General features: G+C 49.8%; 1 protein-coding gene across 1 annotated transcript in view; it reads left to right on the top strand.

The window, feature by feature from the left end:
• The first annotated feature begins 382 nt into the window (after positions 1-382).
• The window catches only part of LOC147091653 (uncharacterized), a 153,125-nt gene continuing 133,042 nt past the window's right edge, over positions 383-20,465 (top strand). Inside the window, exons 1-2 of the mRNA XM_085976624.1 lie at positions 383-395; positions 1,131-1,281. Coding sequence (XP_085832750.1) covers positions 383-395; positions 1,131-1,281 — 164 coding nt within the window. The remainder of the gene's footprint in view (positions 396-1,130; positions 1,282-20,465) is intronic.

Here is a 20,465-nt window from a genome sequence, read left to right as displayed (position 1 = left end):
ACTTGAATCTTTCTGCTATCAGCAGCGGTGTGGGGTTTAAATGTTCCTGTAGTATCGTTACTATGTCTTCAAAACTCTTTTCCATTGGCTTCGTTGGGGTTACTAGATTTCGTAATAAACCATACGTCTTTGCACCCATTAAATTTAACAATACCAATGCTTTCTTGTCATCTGACACCTCATTTGCCTTGCAGTATACCTCTATTCGTTTGACATATGTAGTCCAATCTTCGACTTCATTGTCAAATGCGGTGGTACGGCCACTCTTCGGCATTTTGGGTGTGGTTTAAAATGGCGTCTCCCAATGGCTTAAAATGGCGTCTCCCGCGCTTTCCTTCCTCCCCCGCTGCTGCCAACGCCGCTCCCAGCGGTTCTCCTGGCAATGGCGGCGCACTGTAGGTTTCGCACGCTTCTCCTGTGCTGCTGCCAACGCCACTCTCGGCGCTCCTCGTGGCAATGGCGGTGCCTCGCGGGTTTCTGCGCGTCTCTCTCTCCCTCTCTTCGACGCTGCTCGGCCCCTGAACACCGGCTGTGCCCTATGCGCTCTGCCATCTCTCTCTCTCCCCCGTCGACATTGCTCGACCCTTTGCTGTGCCGCTCGGTCAGGCTCTAGCCCGCCGCTGTCCGGGAAGGGTCTGTGCACTACCTGTTGCCAGCCCGTTTCGCTGGACCACCTCGACTGGAAAGCCAAGCCTGGCTCTCGACAGCCTACCCTGCAATTCTCGAGTCTCTGCTGGATGACTGGGCGGTTGCCCGTGGTCGACGCACGAGTCTCTGGCCTTGATCTCCAATCCACTGATCTCCAGGAACGAATCCCCGGGAGGTGATGCAGAGTTGCAGGTAGGTTCGAAATTACCTTGTCGCCAATGTTGTGTCCATGTATAATAAGACACAGACTGCAGGAGAACGGTACAATAGGTGTTTAGTCAACGTGCCTCACACTGGAACTGATCTGTACAGATTACTACTCAGTGCTATATACAGGTGTGGTCACTGCCGGTACTGCAGTATACATGATCTGTAAAAGATAGTTCCCCCCTTAAAGGTATATACATTACACGCGGGGTATAAGCTGCTGTGTAACATTAACTGTGTTTTATATTAACATTAAACATCTTTCTGTCACTCAGTCGCAAACTCTGCACTCACTGACCCATGTGGACATCACAAAGTCCTGGAGGACACCTGGAGGAGCACGTACTGCGATGGGACTGTGTGTGTCAGAGATCACAAATCGAATTGTGATTACAATCTTGTTCAGGGATGGTACAGATTTAAAAGGTAACATGAGGTGGAAATTACAGAAAAACTAGTCCAGAAGCGAGGAGTAAATGTACAAAACAAAACAAAGTGCGAGAGTAGGAATGGGAACATGCAGAGAGACCAGAATCTTCAGTCAGAGCAATGGGGCAGGGGGATCAGACAGGGGAAGGGGAACAACCGGACTCAGCACAGAGAAACAGGGAGCATAAAGGGAGATATCTGAGATAGAGGGGAATATAGAATGGGGAAAGTGAGTAAAGGGAGATACCCGGCAGAGGGGAATGTAGAACAGGGACAGAGTGTAAAGGGAGATACCCGGGATAGAGGGAAATGTAGAATGGGGACAGAGAGTAAAGGGAGATACCCAGGATAGGAGGAAATATAGAATGGTGACAGGGAGTAAAGGGAGATACCCGGGATAGAGGGGAATATAGAACAGGGACAGAGAGTAAAGGGAGATAGCTGGGATAGAGGGGATTATAGAACGGTGACAGAGAGTAAAGGGAGATACCCAGGATAGAGGGGAATATAGAACGGGGACAGAGAGTAAAGGGAGATACCTGGGATAGAGGGAAATATAGAACGGTGACAGAGAGTAAAGGCAGATACCCAGGATAGAGGGGAATATAGAACGGGGACAAAGCGTAAAGGGAGATACCCGGGACAGAGGGGAATATAGAACGGGGACAGAGAGTAAAGGGAGATACCCGGGATAGAGGGGAATATAGAACGGGGACAGAGAGTAAAGGGAGATTCCTGGGATAGAGGGGAATATAGAACGGGGACAGAGAGTAAAGGGAGATACCCGGGATAGAGGGGAATAAAAAACGGGGACAGAGAGTAAAGGGAGATACCCGGGATAGAGGGGAATATAGAACGGGGACAGAGAGTAAAGGGAGATACCCGGGATAGAGGGGAATATAGAACGGGGACAGAGAGTAAAGGGAGGTACCCGGGATAGAGGGGAATATAGAATGGGGACAGAGAGTAAAGTGAGATACCCGGGATAGAGGGGAATATAGAACGGGGACAGAGAGTAAAGGGAGATACCCGGGATAGAGAGGAATATAGAACGGAGACAGAGAGTAAAGGGAGATACCCGGGATAGAGGGGAATATAGAACAGGGACAGAGAGTAAAGGGAGATACCCGGGATAGAGGGGAATATAGAACGGGGACAGAGAGTAAAGGGAGATAGCGGGTTATAGGGGAATATAGAACAGGGACAGAGAGTAAAGGGAGATACCCGGGATAGAGGGGAATATAGAACGGGAACAGAGAGTAAAGGGAGATACCCGGGATAGAGGGGAATATAGAACGGGGGCAGAGAGTAAAGGGAGATACCCGGGATAGAGGGCAATATAGAATGGGAACAGAGAGTAAAGGGAGATACCCGGGATAGAGGGGAATATAGAACAGGGACAGAGAGTTAAGTGAGATACCCGGGATAGAAGGGAATATTAACGGTAACAGAGAGTAAAGGGAGATACCTGGGATAGAGGGGAATATAGAACGGGGACAGAGAGTAAAGGGAGATAACCGGGATAGAGGGAAATATAGAACGGGGACAGAGAGTAAAGGGAGATACCCGGGATAGAGGGGAATATAGAACGGGGACAGAGAATAAAGGGAGATACCTGGGATAGAGTGGAATATAGAACGGGGACAGAGAGTAAAGGGAGATACCCGGGATAGAGGGGAATATAGAACGGGGACAGAGAGTAAAGGGAGATACCCGGGATAGAGGGGAATATAGAATGGGGACAGAGAGTAAAGAGAGATACCTGGGATAGAGGGGAATATAGAATGGGGACAGAGAGTAAAGGGAGATACCCGGGATAGAGGGGAATATAGAACGGGGACAGAGAGTAAAGAGAGATAACTGTGATAGAGGGGAATATAGAACGGGGACAGAGAGTAAAGGGAGATACCCGGGAAAGAGGGGAATATAGAATGGGGACAGTGAGTAAAGGGAGATACCCGGGATAGAGTGGAATATAGAACGGGGACAGAGAGTAAAGGGAGATACCCGGGATAGAGTGGAATATAGAACGGGGACAGAGAGTAAAGGGAGATACCCGGGATACTGGGGAATATAGAACGGGGACAGAGAGTAAAGGGAGATACCCGGGATAGAGGGGAATATAGAACGGGGACAGTGAGTAAAGGGAGATACACGGGATAGAGGGGAATATAGAACGGGGACAGAGAGTAAAGGGAGATACCCGGGATAGAGGGGAAGAGAGAACGGGGACAGTGAGTAAAGGGAGATACCCGGGATAGAGGGGAATATAGAACGGGGACAGAGAGTAAAGGGAGATACCCGGGATCGAGGTGAATATAGAATGGGGACAGAGAGTAAAGGGAGATACCCGGGATAGAGGGGAATATAGAACGGAGACAGAGAGTAAAGGGAGATACCCGGGATGGAGGGGAATATAGAACGGGGACAGAGAGTAAAGGGAGATACAAGGGATAGAGAGAAATATAGAACGGGAACAGAGAGTAAAGGGAGATACCCGGGATAGGGGGAATATAGAATGGGGACAGAGAGTAAAGGGAGATACCCAGGATAGAGGGGAATATAGAACGGGGACAGAGAGTAAAGGGAGATACCCAGGATAGAGGGGAATATAGAATGGGGACAGAGAGTAAAGGGAGATACCCGGGATAGAGGGGAATATAGAACGGGGACAGAGAGTAAAGGGAGATACCCGGGATAGAGGGGAATATAGAACGGGGACAGAGAGTAAAGGGAGATACCCGGGATAGAGTGGAATATAGAACGGGGACAGAGAGTAAAGGGAGGTTCCCGGGATAGAGCGGAATATAGAACGGGGACAGAGAGTAAAGTGAGATACCTGGGTTGGAGGGGAATATAGAACGGGGACAGTGAGTAAAGTGAGATACCCGGGATAGAGGGGAATATAGAACGGGGACAGAGAGTAAAGGGAGATACCCGGGATAGAGGAGAATATAGAACGGGGACAGAGAGTAAAGGGAGATACCCGGGATAGAGGGGAATATAGAACGGGGACAGAGAGTAAAGGGAGATACCCGGGATAGAGGGGAATATAGAACGGGGACAGAGAGTAAAGGGAGATACGCGGGATAGTGGGGAATATAGAACGGGGACAGAGAGTAAAGGGAGATACCCGGGATAGAGGGGAATATAGAACGGGGACAGAGAGTAAAGGGAGGTACCCGGGATAGAGGGGAATATAGAACGGGGACAGTGAGTAAAGGGAGATACCCGGGATAGAGGGGAATATAGAACGGGGTCAGAGAGTAAAGGGAGATACCCGGGATAGAGGGGAATATAGAATGGGGACAGAGAGTAAAGGGAGATACCCGGGATAGTGGGGAATATAGAACGGGGACAGAGAGTAAAGGGAGATACCCGGGATAGAGGGGAATATAGAACGGGGACAGAGAGTAAAGTGAGATACCCGGGATAGAGGGGAATATAGAAGGGGGACAGAGAGTAAATGGAGATACCCGGGATAGAGGGGAACATAGAACGGGGACAGAGAGTAAAGGGAGATACCCGGGATAGAGGGGAATATAGAACGTGGACAGAGAGTAAAGGGAGATACCCGGGATAGAGTGGAATATGGAACCGGGACAGAGAGTAAAGGGAGATACCCGGGATAGAGGGGAAAAAAGAACGGGGACAGTGAGTAAAGGGAGATACCCTTTATAGAGGGGAATATAGAACGGGGACAGAGAGTAAAGGGAGATACCCGGGATAGAGGGGAATATAGAACGGGGACAGAGAGTAAAGGGAGATACCCGGGATAGAGGCGAATATAGAACGGGGACAGAGAGAAAAGGGAGATACCAGGGATCGAGGGGAATATAGAATGGGGACAGAGAGTAAAGGGAGATACCCGGGATAGAGGGGAATATAGAACGGAGACAGAGAGTAAAGGGAGATACCCGGGATGGAGGGGAATATAGAACGGGGACAGAGAGTAAAGGGAGATACAAGGGATAGAGAGAAATATAGAACGGGAACAGAGAGTAAAGGGAGCTACCCGGGATAGGGGGAATATAGAATGGGGACAGAGAGTAAAGGGAGATACCCAGGATAGAGGGGAATATAGAACGGGGACAGAGAGTAAAGGGAGATACCCAGGATAGAGGGGAATATAGAATGGGGACAGAGAGTAAAGGGAGATACCCGGGATAGAGGGGAATATAGAACGGGGACAGAGAGTAAAGGGAGATACCCGGGATAGAGGGGAATATAGAACGGGGACAGAGAGTAAAGGGAGATACCCGGGATAGAGTGGAATATAGAACGGGGACAGAGAGTAAAGGGAGGTTCCCGGGATAGAGGGGAATATAGAACGGGGACAGAGAGTAAAGTGAGATACCTGGGTTGGAGGGGAATATAGAACGGGGACAGTGAGTAAAGTGAGATACCCGGGATAGAGTGGAATATAGAACGGGGACAGAGAGTAAAGGGAGATACCCGGGATAGAGGAGAATATAGAACGGGGACAGAGAGTAAAGGGAGATACCCGGGATAGAGGGGAATATAGAACGGGGACAGAGATTAAAGGGAGATACCCGGGATAGAGGGGAATATAGAACGGGGACAGTGAGTAAAGGGAGATACACGGGATAGAGGGGAATATAGAACGGGGACAGAGAGTAAAGGGAGATACCCGGGATAGAGGGGAATATAGAACGGGGACAGTGAGTAAAGGGAGATACCCGGGATAGAGGGGAATATCGAACGGCGACAGAGAGTAAAGGGAGATACCCGGGATAGAGGGGAATATAGAACGGGGTCAGAGAGTAAAGGGAGATACCCGGGATCGAGGGGAATATAGAATGGGGACAGAGAGTAAAGGGAGATACCCGGGATAGAGGGGAATATAGAACGGAGACAGGGAGTAAAGGGAGATACCCGGGATGGAGGGGAATATAGAATGGGGACAGAGACTAAAGGGAGATACAAGGGATAGAGAGAAATATAGAACGGGAACAGAGAGTAAAGGGAGATACCCGGGATAGGGGTAATATAGAATGGGGACAGAGAGTAAAGGGAGATACCCAGGATAGAGGGGAATATAGAACGGGGACAGAGAGTAAAGGGAGATACCCAGGATAGAGGGGAATATAGAATGGGGACAGAGAGTAAAGGGAGATACCCGAGATAGAGGGGAATATAGAACGGGGACAGAGAGTAAAGGGAGATACCCGGGATAGAGGGGAATATAGAACGGGGACAGAGAGCAAAGGGAGATACCCGGGATAGAGGGGAATATAGAACGGGGACAGAGAGTAAAGGGAGGTACCCGGGATAGAGGGGAATATAGAACGGGGACAGTGAGTAAAGTGAGATACCCGGGATAGAGGGGAATATAGAACGGGGACAGAGAGTAAAGGGAGATACGCGGGATAGAGGGGAATATAGAACGGGGACAGAGAGTAAAGGGAGATACCCGTGACAGAGGGGAATATAGAACGGGGACAGAGAGTAAAGGGAGATACCCGGGATAGAGTGGAATATAGAACGGGGACAGAGAGTAAAGGGAGGTTCCCGGGATAGAGGGGAATATAGAATGGGGACAGAGAGTAAAGGGAGATACGCGGGATAGTGGGGAATATAGAACGGGGACAGAGAGTAAAGAGAGATACCTGGGATAGAGGGGAATATAGAATGGGGACAGAGAGTAAAGGGAGATACCCGGGATAGATGGGAATATAGAACGGGGACAGAGAGTAAAGAGAGATAACTGTGATAGAGGGGAATATAGAACGGGGACAGAGAGTAAAGGGAGATACCCGGGAAAGAGGGGAATATAGAATGGGGACAGTGAGTAAAGGGAGATACCCGGGATAGAGTGGAATATAGAACGGGGACAGAGAGTAAAGGGAGATACCCGGGATAGAGTGGAATATAGAACGGGGACAGAGAGTAAAGGGAGATACCCGGGATACTGGGGAATATAGAACGGGGACAGAGAGTAAAGGGAGATACCCGGGATAGAGGGGAATATAGAACGGGGACAGTGAGTAAAGGGAGATACACGGGATAGAGGGGAATATAGAACGGGGACAGAGAGTAAAGGGAGATACCCGGGATAGAGGGGAAGAGAGAACGGGGACAGTGAGTAAAGGGAGATACCCGGGATAGAGGGGAATATAGAACGGGGACAGAGAGTAAAGGGAGATACCCGGGATCGAGGTGAATATAGAATGGGGACAGAGAGTAAAGGGAGATACCCGGGATAGAGGGGAATATAGAACGGAGACAGAGAGTAAAGGGAGATACCCGGGATGGAGGGGAATATAGAACGGGGACAGAGAGTAAAGGGAGATACAAGGGATAGAGAGAAATATAGAACGGGAACAGAGAGTAAAGGGAGATACCCGGGATAGGGGGAGTATAGAATGGGGACAGAGAGTAAAGGGAGATACCCAGGATAGAGGGGAATATAGAACGGGGACAGAGAGTAAAGGGAGATACCCAGGATAGAGGGGAATATAGAATGGGGACAGAGAGTAAAGGGAGATACCCGGGATAGAGGGGAATATAGAACGGGGACAGAGAGTAAAGGGAGATACCCGGGATAGAGGGGAATATAGAACGGGGACAGAGAGTAAAGGGAGATACCCGGGATAGAGTGGAATATAGAACGGGGACAGAGAGTAAAGGGAGGTTCCCGGGATAGAGCGGAATATAGAACGGGGACAGAGAGTAAAGTGAGATACCTGGGTTGGAGGGGAATATAGAACGGGGACAGTGAGTAAAGTGAGATACCCGGGATAGAGGGGAATATAGAACGGGGACAGAGAGTAAAGGGAGATACCCGGGATAGAGGAGAATATAGAACGGGGACAGAGAGTAAAGGGAGATACCCGGGATAGAGGGGAATATAGAACGGGGACAGAGAGTAAAGGGAGATACCCGGGATAGAGGGGAATATAGAACGGGGACAGAGAGTAAAGGGAGATACGCGGGATAGTGGGGAATATAGAACGGGGACAGAGAGTAAAGGGAGATACCCGGGATAGAGGGGAATATAGAACGGGGACAGAGAGTAAAGGGAGGTACCCGGGATAGAGGGGAATATAGAACGGGGACAGTGAGTAAAGGGAGATACCCGGGATAGAGGGGAATATAGAACGGGGTCAGAGAGTAAAGGGAGATACCCGGGATAGAGGGGAATATAGAATGGGGACAGAGAGTAAAGGGAGATACCCGGGATAGTGGGGAATATAGAACGGGGACAGAGAGTAAAGGGAGATACCCGGGATAGAGGGGAATATAGAACGGGGACAGAGAGTAAAGTGAGATACCCGGGATAGAGGGGAATATAGAAGGGGGACAGAGAGTAAATGGAGATACCCGGGATAGAGGGGAACATAGAACGGGGACAGAGAGTAAAGGGAGATACCCGGGATAGAGGGGAATATAGAACGTGGACAGAGAGTAAAGGGAGATACCCGGGATAGAGGGGAATATGGAACCGGGACAGAGAGTAAAGGGAGATACCCGGGATAGAGGGGAAAAAAGAACGGGGACAGTGAGTAAAGGGAGATACCCTTTATAGAGGGGAATATAGAACGGGGACAGAGAGTAAAGGGAGATACCCGGGATAGAGGGGAATATAGAACGGGGACAGAGAGTAAAGGGAGATACCCGGGATAGAGGCGAATATAGAACGGGGACAGAGAGAAAAGGGAGATACCAGGGATCGAGGGGAATATAGAATGGGGACAGAGAGTAAAGGGAGATACCCGGGATAGAGGGGAATATAGAACGGAGACAGAGAGTAAAGGGAGATACCCGGGATGGAGGGGAATATAGAACGGGGACAGAGAGTAAAGGGAGATACAAGGGATAGAGAGAAATATAGAACGGGAACAGAGAGTAAAGGGAGCTACCCGGGATAGGGGGAATATAGAATGGGGACAGAGAGTAAAGGGAGATACCCAGGATAGAGGGGAAAATAGAACGGGGACAGAGAGTAAAGGGAGATACCCAGGATAGAGGGGAATATAGAATGGGGACAGAGAGTAAAGGGAGATACCCGGGATAGAGGGGAATATAGAACGGGGACAGAGAGTAAAGGGAGATACCCGGGATAGAGGGGAATATAGAACGGGGACAGAGAGTAAAGGGAGATACCCGGGATAGAGTGGAATATAGAATGGGGACAGAGAGTAAAGGGAGGTTCCCGGGATAGAGGGGAATATAGAACGGGGACAGAGAGTAAAGTGAGATACCTGGGTTGGAGGGGAATATAGAACGGGGACAGTGAGTAAAGTGAGATACCCGGGATAGAGGGGAATATAGAACGGGGACAGAGAGTAAAGGGAGATACCCGGGATAGAGGAGAATATAGAACGGGGACAGAGAGTAAAGGGAGATACCCGGGATAGAGGGGAATATAGAACGGGGACAGAGAGTAAAGGGAGATACCCGGGATAGAGGGGAATATAGAACGGGGACAGTGAGTAAAGGGAGATACACGGGATAGAGGGGAATATAGAACGGGGACAGAGAGTAAAGGGAGATACCCGGGATAGAGGGGAATATAGAACGGGGACAGTGAGTAAAGGGAGATACCCAGGATAGAGGGGAATATCGAACGGCGACAGAGAGTAAAGGGAGATACCCGGGATAGAGGGGAATATAGAACGGGGTCAGAGAGTAAAGGGAGATACCCGGGATCGAGGGGAATATAGAATGGGGACAGAGAGTAAAGGGAGATACCCGGGATAGAGGGGAATATAGAACGGAGACAGGGAGTAAAGGGAGATACCCGGGATGGAGGGGAATATAGAACGGGGACAGAGACTAAAGGGAGATACAAGGGATAGAGAGAAAAATAGAACGGGAACAGAGAGTAAAGGGAGATACCCGGGATAGGGGTAATATAGAATGGGGACAGAGAGTAAAGGGAGATACCCAGGATAGAGGGGAATATAGAACGGGGACAGAGAGTAAAGGGAGATACCCAGGATAGAGGGGAATATAGAACGGGGACAGAGAGTAAAGGGAGATACCCGGGATAGAGGGGAATATAGAACGGGGACAGAGAGCAAAGGGAGATACCCGGGATAGAGGGGAATATAGAACGGGGACAGAGAGTAAAGGGAGGTACCCGGGATAGAGGGGAATATAGAACGGGGACAGTGAGTAAAGTGAGATACCCGGGATAGAGGGGAATATAGAACGGGGACAGAGAGTAAAGGGAGATACCCGGGATAGAGGGGAATATAGAACGGGGACAGAGAGTAAAGGGAGATACCCGTGACAGAGGGGAATATAGAACGGGGACAGAGAGTAAAGGGAGATACCCGGGATAGAGTGGAATATAGAACGGGGACAGAGAGTAAAGGGAGGTTCCCGGGATAGAGGGGAATATAGAATGGGGACAGAGAGTAAAGGGAGATACGCGGGATAGTGGGGAATATAGAACGGGGACAGAGAGTAAAGGGAGATACCCGGGATAGAGGGGAATATAGAACGGGGACAGAGAGTAAAGGGAGGTACCCGGGATAGAGGGGAATATAGAACGGGGACAGTGAGTAAAGGGAGATACCCGGGATAGAGGGGAATATAGAACGGGGACAGAGAGTAAAGGGAGATACCCGGGATAGAGGGCAATATAGAATGGGGACAGAGAGTAAAGGGAGATACCCGGGATAGTGGGGAATATAGAACGGGGACAGAGAGTAAAGGGAGATACCCGGGATAGAGGGGAATATAGAACGGGGACAGAGAGTAAAGTGAGATACCCGGGATAGAGGGGAATATAGAAGGGGGACAGAGAGTAAATGGAGATACCCGGGATAGAGGGGAATATAGAACGGGGACAGAGAGTAAAGGGAGATACCCGGGATAGAGGGGAATATAGAACGTGGACAGAGAGTAAAGGGAGATACCCGGGATAGAGGGGAATATGGAACCGGGACAGAGAGTAAAGGGAGATACCCGGGATAGAGGGGAATATAGAACGGGGACAGTGAGTAAAGGGAGATACCCTTTATAGAGGGGAATATAGAACGGGGACAGAGAGTAAAGGGAGATACCCGAGATAGAGGGGAATATAGAACGGGGACAGAGAGTAAAGGGAGATACCCGGGATCGAGGGGAATATAGAACGGGGACAGTGAGTAAAGGGAGATACCCGGGATAGGGGGAATATAGAACGGGGACAGAGAGTAAAGGGAGATACCCGGGATAGAGGGGAATATAGAACGGGGACAGAGAGTAAAGGGAGATACCCGGGATAGAGGGGAATATAGAATGGGGACAGAGAGTAAAGGGAGATACCTGGAATAGTGGGGAATATAGAACGGGGACAGAGAGTAAAGGGAGATACCTGGAATAGTGGGGAATATAGAACGGGGACAGAGAGTAAAGGGAGATACCCGGGATAGAGGGGAATATAGAACGGGGACAGAGAGTAAAGTGAGATACCCGGGATAGAGGGGAATATAGAACGGGGACAGAGAGTAAATGGAGCTACCCGGGATAGAGGGGAATATAGAACGGGGACAGAGAGTAAAGGGAGATACCCGGGATAGAGGGGAATATAGAACGTGGACAGAGAGAAAAGGGAGATACCCGGGATAGAGGGGAATATAGAACGGGGACAGTAAGTAAAGGGAGATACCCGGGATAGGGGGAATATAGAACGGGGACAGAGAGTAAAGGGAGATACCCGGGATAGAGGGGAATATAGAACGGGGACAGAGAGTAAAGGGAGATACCCGGGATAGAGGGGAAGAGAGAACGGGGACAGTGAGTAAAGGGAGATACCCGGGATAGAGGGGAATATAGAACGGGGACAGAGAGTAAAGGGAGATACCCGGGATAGAGGGGAATATAGAACGGGGTCAGAGAGTAAAGGGAGATACCCGGGATCGAGGTGAATATAGAATGGGGACAGAGAGTAAAGGGAGATACCCGGGATAGAGGGGAATATAGAACGGGGACAGAGAGTAAAGTGAGATACCCGGGATAGAGGGGAATATAGAACGGGGACAGAGAGTAAATGGAGCTACCCGGGATAGAGGGGAATATAGAACGGGGACAGAGAGTAAAGGGAGATACCCGGGATAGAGGGGAATATAGAACGTGGACAGAGAGTAAAGGGAGATACCCGGGATAGAGGGGAATATAGAACGGGGACAGTAAGTAAAGGGAGATACCCGGGATAGGGGGAATATAGAACGGGGACAGAGAGTAAAGTGAGATACCCGGGATAGAGGGGAATATAGAACGGGGACAGAGAGTAAAGGGAGATACCCGGGATAGAGGGGAAGAGAGAACGGGGACAGTGAGTAAAGGGAGATACCCGGGATAGAGGGGAATATAGAACGGGGACAGAGAGTAAAGGGAGATACCCGGGATAGAGGGGAATATAGAACGGGGTCAGAGAGTAAAGGGAGATACCCGGGATCGAGGTGAATATAGAATGGGGACAGAGAGTAAAGGGAGATACCCGGGATAGAGGGGAATATAGAACGGAGACAGAGAGTAAAGGGAGATACCCGGGATGGTGGGGAATATAGAACGGGGACAGAGAGTAAAGGGAGATACAAGGGATAGAGAGAAATATAGAACGGGAACAGAGAGTAAAGGGAGATACCCGGGATAGGGGGAATATAGAATGGGGACAGAGAGTAAAGGGAGATACCCAGGATAGAGGGGAATATAGAACGGGGACAGAGAGTAAAGGGAGATACCCAGGATAGAGGGGAATATAGAATGGGGACAGAGAGTAAAGGGAGATACCCGGGATAGAGGGGAATATAGAACGGGGACAGAGAGTAAAGGGAGATACCCGGGATAGAGGGGAATATAGAACGGGGACAGAGAGTAAAGGGAGATACCCGGGATAGAGTGGAATATAGAACGGGGACAGAGAGTAAAGTGAGGTTCCCGGGATAGAGCGGAATATAGAACGGGGACAGAGAGTAAAGTGAGATACCTGGGTTGGAGGGGAATATAGAACGGGGACAGTGAGTAAAGTGAGATACCCGGGATAGAGGGGAATATAGAACGGGGACAGAGAGTAAAGGGAGATACCCGGGATAGAGGAGAATATAGAACGGGGACAGAGAGTAAAGGGAGATACCCGGGATAGAGGGGAATATAGAACGGGGACAGAGAGTAAAGGGAGATACCCGGGATAGAGGGGAATATAGAACGGGGACAGAGAGTAAAGGGAGATACGCGGGATAGTGGGGAATATAGAACGGGGACAGAGAGTAAAGGGAGATACCCGGGATAGAGGGGAATATAGAACGGGGACAGAGAGTAAAGGGAGGTACCCGGGATAGAGGGGAATATAGAACGGGGACAGTGAGTAAAGGGAGATACCCGGGATAGAGGGGAATATAGAACGGGGTCAGAAAGTAAAGGGAGATACCCGGGATAGAGGGGAATATAGAATGGGGACAGAGAGTAAAGGGAGATACCCGGGATAGTGGGGAATATAGAACGGGGACAGAGAGTAAAGGGAGATACCCGGGATAGAGGGGAATATAGAACGGGGACAGAGAGTAAAGTGAGATACCGGGATAGAGGGGAATATAGAAGGGGGACAGAGAGTAAATGGAGATACCCGGGATAGAGGGGAATATAGAACGGGGACAGAGAGTAAAGGGAGATACCCGGGATAGAGGGGAATATAGAACGTGGACAGAGAGTAAAGGGAGATACCCGGGATAGAGGGGAATATGGAACCGGGACAGAGAGTAAAGGGAGATACCCGGGATAGAGGGGAAAAAAGAACGGGGACAGTGAGTAAAGGGAGATACCCTTTATAGAGGGGAATATAGAACGGGGACAGAGAGTAAAGGGAGATACCCGGGATAGAGGGGAATATAGAACGGGGACAGAGAGTAAAGGGAGATACCCGGGATAGAGGGGAATATAGAACGGGGACAGAGAGTAAAGGCAGGTACCCGGGATAGAGGGGAATATAGAACGGGGACAGTGAGTAAAGGGAGACACCCGGGATAGAGGGGAATATAGAACGGGGTCAGAGAGTAAAGGGAGATACCCGGGATAGAGGGGAATATAGAATGGGGACAGAGAGTAAAGGGAGATACCCGGGATAGTGGGGAATATAGAACGGGGACAGAGAGTAAAGGGAGATACCCGGGATAGAGGGGAATATAGAACGGAGACAGAGAGTAAAGGGAGATACCCGGGATGGAGGGGAATATAGAACGGGGACAGAGAGTAAAGGGAGATACAAGGGATAGAGGGGAATATAGAACGGGGACAGAGAGTAAATGGAGCTACCCGGGATAGAGGGGAATATAGAACGGGGACAGAGAGTAAAGGGAGATACCCGGGATAGAGGGGAATATAGAACGTGGACAGAGAGTAAAGGGAGATACCCGGGATAGAGGGGAATATAGAACGGGGACAGTAAGTAAAGGGAGATACCCGGGATAGGGGGAATATAGAACGGGGACAGAGAGTAAAGTGAGATACCCGGGATAGAGGGGAATATAGAACGGGGACAGAGAGTAAAGGGAGATACCCGGGATAGAGGGGAAGAGAGAACGGGGACAGTGAGTAAAGGGAGATACCCGGGATAGAGGGGAATATAGAACGGGGACAGAGAGTAAAGGGAGATACCCGGGATAGAGGGGAATATAGAACGGGGTCAGAGAGTAAAGGGAGATACCCGGGATCGAGGTGAATATAGAATGGGGACAGAGAGTAAAGGGAGATACCCGGGATAGAGGGGAATATAGAACGGAGACAGAGAGTAAAGGGAGATACCCGGGATGGTGGGGAATATAGAACGGGGACAGAGAGTAAAGGGAGATACAAGGGATAGAGAGAAATATAGAACGGGAACAGAGAGTAAAGGGAGATACCCGGGATAGGGGGAATATAGAATGGGGACAGAGAGTAAAGGGAGATACCCAGGATAGAGGGGAATATAGAACGGGGACAGAGAGTAAAGGGAGATACCCAGGATAGAGGGGAATATAGAATGGGGACAGAGTGTAAAGGGAGATACCCGGGAGAGAGGGGAATATAGAACGGGGACAGAGAGTAAAGGGAGATACCCGGGATAGAGGGGAATATAGAACGGGGACAGAGAGTAAAGGGAGATACCCGGGATAGAGTGGAATATAGAACGGGGACAGAGAGTAAAGGGAGGTTCCCGGGATAGAGAGGAATATAGGACGGGGACAGAGAGTAAAGTGAGATACCTGGGTTGGAGGGGAATATAGAACGGGGACAGTGAGTAAAGTGAGATACCCGGGATAGAGGGGAATATAGAACGGGGACAGAGAGTAAAGGGAGATACCCGGGATAGAGGAGAATATAGAACGGGGACAGAGAGTAAAGGGAGATACCCGGGATAGAGGGGAATATAGAACGGGGACAGAGAGTAAAGGGAGATACCCGGGATAGAGGGGAATATAGAACGGGGACAGAGAGTAAAGGGAGATACGCGGGATAGTGGGGAATATAGAACGGGGACAGAGAGTAAAGGGAGATACCCGGGATAGAGGGGAATATAGAACGGGGACAGAGAGTAAAGGGAGGTACCCGGGATAGAGGGGAATATAGAACGGGGACAGTGAGTAAAGGGAGATACCCGGGATAGAGGGGAATATAGAACGGGGTCAGAGAGTAAAGGGAGATACCCGGGATAGAGGGGAATATAGAATGGGGACAGAGAGTAAAGGGAGATACCCGGGATAGTGGGGAATATAGAACGGGGACAGAGAGTAAAGGGAGATACCCGGGATAGAGGGGAATATAGAACGGGGACAGAGAGTAAAGTGAGATACCGGGATAGAGGGGAATATAGAAGGGGGACAGAGAGTAAATGGAGATACCCGGGATAGAGGGGAATATAGAACGGGGACAGAGAGTAAAGGGAGATACCCGGGATAGAGGGGAATATAGAACGTGGACAGAGATTAAAGGGAGATACCCGGGATAGAGGGGAATATGGAACCGGGACAGAGAGTAAAGGGAGATACCCGGGATAGAGGGGGAAAAAGAACGGGGACAGTGAGTAAAGGGAGATACCCTTTATAGAGGGGAATATAGAACGGGGACAGAGAGTAAAGGGAGATACCCGGGATAGAGGGGAATATAGAACGGGGACAGAGAGTAAAGGGAGATACCCGGGATAGAGGCGAATATAGAACGGGGACAGAGAGAAAAGGGAGATACCAGGGATCGAGGGGAATATAGAATGGGGACAGAGAGTAAAGGGAGATACCCGGGATAGAGGGGAATATAGAACGGAGACAGAGAGTAAAGGGAGATACCCGGGATGGAGGGGAATATAGAACGGGGACAGAGAGTAAAGGGAGATACAAGGGATAGAGAGAAATATAGAACGGGAACAGAGAGTAAAGGGAGCTACCCGGGATAGGGGGAATATAGAATGGGGACAGAGAGTAAAGGGAGATACCCAGGATAGAGGGGAATATAGAACGGGGACAGAGAGTAAAGGGAGATACCCAGGATAGAGGGGAATATAGAATGGGGACAGAGAGTAAAGGGAGATACCCGGGATAGAGGGGAATATAGAACGGGGACAGAGAGTAAAGGGAGATACCCGGGATAGAGGGGAATATAGAACGGGGACAGAGAGTAAAGGGAGATACCCGGGATAGAGTGGAATATAGAATGGGGACAGAGAGTAAAGGGAGGTTCCCGGGATAGAGGGGAATATAGAACGGGGACAGAGAGTAAAGTGAGATACCTGGGTTGGAGGGGAATATAGAACGGGGACAGTGAGTAAAGTGAGATACCCGGGATAGAGGGGAATATAGAACGGGGACAGAGAGTAAAGGGAGATACCCGGGATAGAGGGGAACATAGAACGGGGACAGAGAGTAAAGGGAGATACCCGGGATAGAGGGGAATATAGAACGGGGACAGAGAGTAAAGGGAGATACCCGGGATAGAGGGGAATATAGAACGGGGACAGTGAGTAAAGGGAGATACACGGGATAGAGGGGAATATAGAACGGGGACAGAGAGTAAAGGGAGATACCCGGGATAGAGGGGAATATAGAACGGGGACAGTGAGTAAAGGGAGATACCCAGGATAGAGGGGAATTTCGAACGGCGACAGAGAGTAAAGGGAGATACCCGGGATAGAGGGGAATATAGAACGGGGTCAGAGAGTAAAGGGAGATACCCGGGATCGAGGGGAATATAGAATGGGGACAGAGAGTAAAGGGAGATACCCGGGATAGAGGGGAATATAGAACGGAGACAGGGAGTAAAGGGAGATACCCGGGATGGAGGGGAATATAGAACGGGGACAGAGACTAAAGGGAGATACAAGGGATAGAGAGAAATATAGAACGGGAACAGAGAGTAAAGGGAGATACCCGGGATAGGGGTAATATAGAATGGGGACAGAGAGTAAAGGGAGATACCCAGGATAGAGGGGAATATAGAACGGGGACAGAGAGTAAAGGGAGATACCCAGGATAGAGGGGAATATAGAATGGGGACAGAGAGTAAAGGGAGATACCCGAGATAGAGGGGAATATAGAACGGGGACAGAGAGTAAAGGGAGATACCCGGGATAGAGGGGAATATAGAACGGGGACAGAGAGCAAAGGGAGATACCCGGGATAGAGGGGAATATAGAACGGGGACAGAGAGTAAAGGGAGGTACCCGGGATAGAGGGGAATATAGAACGGGGACAGTGAGTAAAGGGAGATACCCGGGATAGAGGGGAATATAGAACGGGGACAGAGAGTAAAGGGAGATACCCGGGATAGAGGGGAATATCGAATGGGGACAGAGAGTAAAGGGAGATACCCGGGATAGTGGGGAATATAGAAAGGGGACAGAGAGTAAAGGGAGATACCCGGGATAGAGGGGAATATAGAACGGGGACAGAGAGTAAAGTGAGATACCCGGGATCGAGGGGAATATAGAAGGGGGACAGAGAGTAAATGGAGATACCCGGGATAGAGGGGAATATAGAACGGGGACAGAGAGTAAAGGGAAATACCCGGGATAGAGGGGAATATAGAACGTGGACAGAGAGTAAAGGGAGATACCCGGGATAGAGGGGAATATGGAACCGGGACAGAGAGTAAAGGGAGATACCCGGGATAGAGGGGAATATAGAACGGGGACAGTGAGTAAAGGGAGATACCCTTTATAGAGGGGAATATAGAACGGGGACAGAGAGTAAAGGGAGATACCCGGGATAGAGGGGAATATTGAACGGGGACAGAGAGTAAAGGGAGATACCCGGGATAGAGGGGAATATAGAACGGGGACAGTGAGTAAAGGGAGATACCCGGGATCGAGGGGAATATAGAATGGGGACAGAGAGTAAAGGGAGATACCCGGGATAGAGGGGAATATAGAACGGAGACAGAGAGTAAAGGGAGATACCCGGGATGGAGGGGAATATAGAACGGGGACAGAGAGTAAAGGGAGATACAAGGGATAGAGAGAAATATAGAACGGGAACAGAGAATAAAGGGAGATACCCGGGATAGGGGGAATATAGAATGGGGACAGAGAGTAAAGGGAGATACCCAGGATAGAGGGGAATATAGAACGGGGACAGAGAGTAAAGGAGATACCCAGGATAGAGGGGAATATAGAAAGGGGACAGAGAGTAAAGGGAGATACCCGGGATAGAGGGGAATATAGAACGGGGACAGAGAGTAAAGGGAGATACCCGGGATAGAGGGGAATATAGAACGGGGACAGAGAGTAAAGGGAGATACCCGGGATAGAGTGGAATATAGAACGGGGACAGAGAGTAAAGGGAGGTTCCCGGGATAGAGGGGAATATAGAACGGGGAGAGAGAGTAAAGTGAGATACCTGGGTTGGAGGGGAATATAGAACGGGGACAGTGAGTAAAGTGAGATACCCGGGATAGAGGGGAATATAGAACGGGGACAGAGAGTAAAGGGAGATACCCGGGATAGAGGAGAATATAGAACGGGGACAGAGAGTAAAGGGAGATACCCGGGATAGAGTGGAATATAGAACGGGGACAGAGAGTAAAGGGAGATACCCGGGATAGAGGGGAATATAGAACGGGGTCAGAGAGTAAAGGGAGATACCCGGGATCGAGGGGAATATAGAATGGGGACAGAGAGTAAAGGGAGATACCCGGGATAGAGGGGAATATAGAACGGAGACAGGGAGTAAAGGGAGATACCCGGGATGGAGGGGAATATAGAACGGGGACAGAGACTAAAGGGAGATACAAGGGATAGAGAGAAATATAGAACGGGAACAGAGAGTAAAGGGAGATACCCGGGATAGGGGTAATATAGAATGGGGACAGAGAGTAAAGGGAGATACCCAGGATAGAGGGGAATATAGAACGGGGACAGAGAGTAAAGGGAGATACCCAGGATAGAGGGGAATATAGAATGGGGACAGAGAGTAAAGGGAGATACCCGAGATAGAGGGGAATATAGAACGGGGACAGAGAGTAAAGTGAGATACCCGGGATAGAGGGGAATATAGAACGGGGACAGAGAGTAAAGGGAGATACCCGGGATAGAGGGGAATATAGAACGGGGACAGAGAGTAAAGGGAGATACCCGGGATAGAGTGGAATATAGAACGGGGACAGAGAGTAAAGTGAGGTTCCCGGGATAGAGCGGAATATAGAACGGGGACAGAGAGTAAAGTGAGGTTCCCGGGATAGAGCGGAATATAGAACGGGGACAGAGAGTAAAGTGAGATACCTGGGTTGGAGGGGAATATAGAACGGGGACAGTGAGTAAAGTGAGATACCCGGGATAGAGGGGAATATAGAACGGGGACAGAGAGTAAAGGGAGATACCCGGGATAGAGAAGAATATAGAACGGGGACAGAGAGTAAAGGGAGATACCCGGGATAGAGGGGAATATAGAACGGGGACAGAGAGTAAAGGGAGATACCCGGGATAGAGGGGAATATAGAACGGGGACAGAGAGTAAAGGGAGAGACGCGGGATAGTGGGGAATATAGAACGGGGACAGAGAGTAAAGGGAGATACCCGGGATAGAGGGGAATATAGAACGGGGACAGAGAGTAAAGGGAGGTACCCGGGATAGAGGGGAATATAGAACGGGGACAGTGAGTAAAGGGAGATACCCGGGATAGAGGGGAATATAGAACGGGGTCAGAGAGTAAAGGGAGATACCCGGGATAGAGGGGAATATAGAATGGGGACAGAGAGTAAAGGG

This window comes from Somniosus microcephalus, unplaced genomic scaffold (genome assembly GCF_052327205.1).
Source record: "Somniosus microcephalus isolate GS21.2 unplaced genomic scaffold, FLI_Smic_1.0 unresolved_chr3, whole genome shotgun sequence".
NCBI classification, from domain to species: domain Eukaryota; kingdom Metazoa; phylum Chordata; class Chondrichthyes; order Squaliformes; family Somniosidae; genus Somniosus; species Somniosus microcephalus.
Note: the sequence above shows the minus strand (reverse complement) of the source record. Positions and strands in the feature narration are given on the sequence as shown.